Source organism: Bison bison, unplaced genomic scaffold (genome assembly GCF_000754665.1).
Source record: "Bison bison bison isolate TAMUID 2011002044 unplaced genomic scaffold, Bison_UMD1.0 scf7180017864492, whole genome shotgun sequence".
Taxonomy (NCBI): Eukaryota; Metazoa; Chordata; class Mammalia; order Artiodactyla; family Bovidae; genus Bison; species Bison bison.
Window position 1 is genome coordinate 1,651,670 of NW_011495051.1, and position 4,892 is coordinate 1,656,561.

The 4,892-nt window shown below is 56.3% G+C and overlaps 1 protein-coding gene across 1 annotated transcript in view; it reads right to left on the reverse strand.

Annotated features, from left to right (window-relative positions):
• The window catches only part of DOT1L (DOT1-like histone H3K79 methyltransferase), a 51,443-nt gene that overhangs the window by 16,344 nt on the left and 30,207 nt on the right, over positions 1 to 4,892 (reverse strand). Inside the window, exons 10-12 of the mRNA XM_010828426.1 lie at positions 1,314 to 1,382; positions 775 to 881; positions 534 to 575 (exon numbers count right to left, since the gene is read on the reverse strand). Coding sequence (XP_010826728.1) covers positions 534 to 575; positions 775 to 881; positions 1,314 to 1,382 — 218 coding nt within the window. The remainder of the gene's footprint in view (positions 1 to 533; positions 576 to 774; positions 882 to 1,313; positions 1,383 to 4,892) is intronic.

Genomic DNA, 4,892 nt, shown 5'->3' on the forward strand with positions numbered 1-4,892 from the left:
GTCCAGAGTGGGGAGCTGCTGGACGGCCTGGCCTGGCCTCCCTGAGGTCCCCACAGCTGCTTCCCCACTTGGGGGTGCTCTGTCCATGAAGAGGACTGAGGGACACCCTGGGTCACCAGCAGGGAGTATAGTGCTGCCCATGAAGCCATTCTGTCTTGGATGGGGTGGTAGTCCCCACACTGTGACCTGAGGTCCTATCATGGTAGGAGGGGCCCGGGTTGGGGGCTCCTCCAAGCTCACAGGCTCGTCTGAGCCTCCAAAGAGAAAGATGCTGGGACACTGGGACACACATCCCACAAGGTTCAGGGACAAACTGACAGAGACCAAGGGGCAGCAAAACGTTTTAAAATGTTAACTATTTTCAACCTATTATCAACCTATTTTCCCCCAAATTGTTGAAACTGCTCAAGTCAAAGCTGTCACAGCCAGGGGCCCCTGGTGCCCAGGCCCGAATCCAGACCCTCAGACCGGTCCCTTGGGCCCTGGTCAGCAGCAACCAGGCTTGTAGGTCAAGGGCAAACAGACAAACTTACCCTGAGTTTTGGATTTTTTAGACTAGAAAAATAGTTTTCAAGCTAAAAATGGAAAAGAAAAAGTTTCATTAGCGGTGGAAAATCCTGCAAGATGAAAGCCATATTCCAGACCCACCAATCCCAGGCAGTGACGTGCCCAGGGAAAACGCGCCGGACTCCGGTGGTCCGGGTGGGAGTACAACCTCTGCCCCCACCCCAGGTTAGCTGAGAGGCAGGGCAGGGGCGCTCGGGCACCACTCACTATGGTGCGGTCGATGGTGTGCAGGTAGTAGGAGACTGGCTTCCCCGTCCATGACACCGAGCCTTTTAGCGGCGACAGCTCCACGACGCGCATGATGGTGCCAATGTCTGTGCACAATGGGCCCATGGGTCAGGGGACGCCTGGGAGTCCCAACCACCAGCCTGGGAGGTGCCCATGGCCCTCCCTCCCCCAGGCCCTCAGCCGAGGATGAGGGTGGGGACAAGCCCGCAGCGTGGGCTCTGAAAGTCTCAGAGTCCAATGAGACAGCCAGGGCGGCTGCAAGGATGCCCAGGCCCTGTACATGCCCCCAAGGGGCGCTGTCACTCTCCCATGGGACCCGAGACTCTCACCCCTATAGCCCTGACCAGGGCTATGTCTGGGGACATCAGGGGCTGTCACATGGGGGATCCTGCATGGAGTGAGTGGAGCTGGGCCCAAGATGCCCCCAGGTCACCTCTGCTGGCGGGGATCCTGCTTTAAGTCGCTGCAGGTGCTGACAATCAGACATGTTAAGAATCTGGCAACACAAGCGTTCTTACCACTCAAGTTTCTACTGTTTATTCTGAAGTTCAGAGGCGCAAAGGGCTTCGAGGACACGATTCTGCCACCTGGAAAACAGAGAGGGATCAGCGCCGCCCTGAGGACACCAGCACGCGATGCAAACAAGAGCCTGATGACATCAGAGCAGAGGGGTGCAAAAGCGTCCACAAAAAGAGCCCCGGCACCCAGAAGCGAGGACACACTGTGAGTCAGTCATCTGCTCCCAGTGAGAGCCAAACTAAGCGGCATCTGAGTGCCCTGGCCTGGAGCACTCACTGCCTTCCTGCAAAGGTGCTCACAGCCCCACGGCCCTGGGGCTCGGGGTGGGCCAGCTGGGGTCCTCCACACTGTCTGCACTATGCAGCTGAGCCAGACCAGAACCAGCCCTGAACCATACTAACAGACAAAGCCTGAGGGAGACCTGGGCCCTGACCCACACAGACAGAACTTGAGGAGAAGCGGGTCCTGATCCACACAAACAGAACCTGAGGAGAACCAGGTCCTGATCCACACAGACAGAACCTGAGGAGAACCGGGTCCTGATCCACACAGACAGGACCTGAGGAGAACCGGATCCTGATCCACACAGACAGAACATGAGGAGAACCGGGTCCTGATCCACACAGACAGAACATGAGGAGAACCGGGTCCTGATCCACACAGACAGAACATGAGGAGAACCGGGTCCTGATCCACACAGACAGAACATGAGGAAAACCGGACGCTGATTCACACAGACAGGATCTGAGGAGAACAAGGACCTGATCCAGAGAGACAGAACCCGAGAAGAACCGGGCCCTGATCCACACAGAACCCGAGGAGAATCAGGGGTTGACCCCACACAGCGATAATGGGAATGGTTCAAGTCAGAAATGGCTACACAGCAAAGTTTTTCCAGTGAAGTCCTGGCATGCGTGCAAATCACTGCAGAGGAAAGAATAAACCACAAGGACTCGAAGCCTATGCAGAGAGATCACTGTGACTGGTGATGTTACCTTCAGAGTACAAAAGCTTCCCCCTACCCTGTATGAAACGCTGTCTCTAAATGCATCAATGCAAGAAGGACTGAAACTGTCCAGTGTAAGAAATAAAGAACCAAGAATAAATGTCAAAGAGGAGCTTCCCTGATGGCTCAGTTTTTAAGAATCTGCCTGTCAACTCAGGCTACATGGGTTCAATCCCTGGTCCACGAGGAACCCAAGTGCCACGGAGCAACTAAGCCCATGTACCACAACTACTGAGCATGTGCTCTAGAGCCAGTGCTCTGCAACAAGAGAATCCAAAGCATTGAGAAGCCTGCACAGCACAACTAGAAATTAGCCCCCGCTGGCCACAATTAGAGAAAAGTCTGTGCAGCAGAAAAGACTCAACACGGACAAAATACATAAACTTACCAAAAAGAAGTGAAAGAAATATGTTACCAGGAAAGTGGAGTGGTCAGGATGAGCCCCTCAGCACATGCTCACATGCTCCTGACTGTCCAGGCACAAAGAGCACCCCAGCAGCAGCCTGGCCTCTGGCACCCCGTGAGGAGGCGGTGATGACAGGTCCCCGGCCAGCTGGGTGCACATTTAAGCAGCCACTGTGGCCAGAGTCTGGGGGCTCCCCCAGGCATCGTGGGGGCGTCTGAAGAGCAGGGCCGGGGAGTGGGAGGGAGTAAAGCCCACACGTTCCAGGATGCTTTAATTAGAAAGCCCAAGCAAGTTTTCAGGGCCAACAGGATATGCTGAGAGGACTTTTGTGGGCATGTCACTGCAGGGCCACAGATTCCAGGTGACAGGAGGGCCTGGTAGGCAGTCCCACTCCCACCAGGGGCCAGGAGCCAAGCATGTGTGACACCCGAGAACTCAGGACATGGGGTGCAGAGGGCAAGATTAAGCAGACCATGAGGAACCAGTGCACCCCAGGTGACATTCCATAAGACAACGATTCAGGATGCCCAGTGGGCAGTGTCCAAATGGAGGGGCTGTGCCCCGAGGCCCAAAGGCTACAAAGTGGGACCCCACAGCCAGATAGATGCCTGGGCCAGCTAGGAGGATGGCAAATCAAGCTCTTCTCTGGGTGGAGCCTGGGGCTGGGGGAAGGCACTCACTCCCATAAACCATCAGGAGCGACCCCTGCCGCACGCTCAGGCTTGTCCTCACCTGCACATGCATGCAAACACATGCAGCTGGCAGTGCTGAGGGCAGCTGGAAACTGCTTCTATGCTGGGTGATCTTTTCAACTCTCTGTCCGCTTGACATGTTTCATGATGAAACATGGAGGACCTACCCTGCTTCTCTCCCAGCCACGGACCTCAGGAAGACATGGGGGTCTCCCTGGAGCCTCGGGGACAGGGACGTGGGGGATGAGGGAGGCAGGGCAGGGTGCCCGCCCGTGTGAGGCGAGGCCTCCCTCCAAGACAGGGGACTCCTGCTGTCCTGGGTCACGACTGGAAAAGCTCTTCTATCCCCACTTCCTGAACATGCCAGACCTGCTCTCCTACCCTGAGCCAGAGCTCAACTCCCCAGGGACCCAGCGGTGGTGATGAGAATACAAATGAACATCAGTCCTCATGGGTGTGATGCTCCACAGGCACCAGGATGCCCTGGGCACCGTGAAGGGATGCCCCATGGACTGCTGCACCTGAGCATCGCAAGACCATGATGCAGCTGCATCCCTGCTCCCTGTACCTTCAGTGGTCTGGAGGTTTCTCAGTCCCCACTTGGGGACAGCCCTGCTCAGGTTTGCCACAGACTGGAGGAGGCGCTTGGGACACAAGAAGATCCAACAACCTGGCGTTTCCGAAGGGTGGCAAGGGGAGAGGAAGAGGTTGGGGAGAGGAGGGAGGGGAGTCCAGTGAGGTTAGCAGAGTCAGAAGCAAGAACTCGGCCTCAGCACCTTCCTCTCGGCCTCCATGTGGACTGTCAAGATCCCCCATGAGCTTCTAACCAGACACCATCAACACTCCCTCCATAAAACCACCCATGTTGCCCCAAGTCTGCACACTTTCACACACACAGGGAGCACACACCCTTCCTAAAGACTACATGAACTCTGACTCAGAATCAGAATGGAAGCTCAGCTTTCAAGCTCTCATGATCTCTCCCTCCAGAGCTGTGCCCAGCAGCCCCACAGCGATTCTGAGACTCAGAACTAGAGAGGTGAGGTCCCCTCCTGGGCGCATCTGGTCTCACCCGGCCTTGGGACAGAGAGTAACAGAGAGGGGGGAAGTGGCGGGGGGCTCCAGCCAGGCCTCAAGGGTCCAGACACGAGAAAGGCCTGAGCCAAGTCAAAGGGCTGGTCTGGGCAGCCCCAGCACCCCCAGGCTGAACTTCCACTTGGTCAAGTTCCAATATGAGACACACAGTTAAGTGCCCAGGACATCCTTGAACTAAGAAGTTACGCACTGTCCACGGGAAACCCAGATGATGTGGACAGCCTGCAACTCCCCTGCTAACCAGGTCCCCACCCGTTTCCCAGGCAGCTGCAAGCTCTGGCCTAAGCAGTGGTGGGGTCTGCTCTGTTCACTGCACATGCTGAGCTGGGAGGCACCCTGCCAGCAACCTAGGTGACATCAAGAAGGACAGACAAACCCC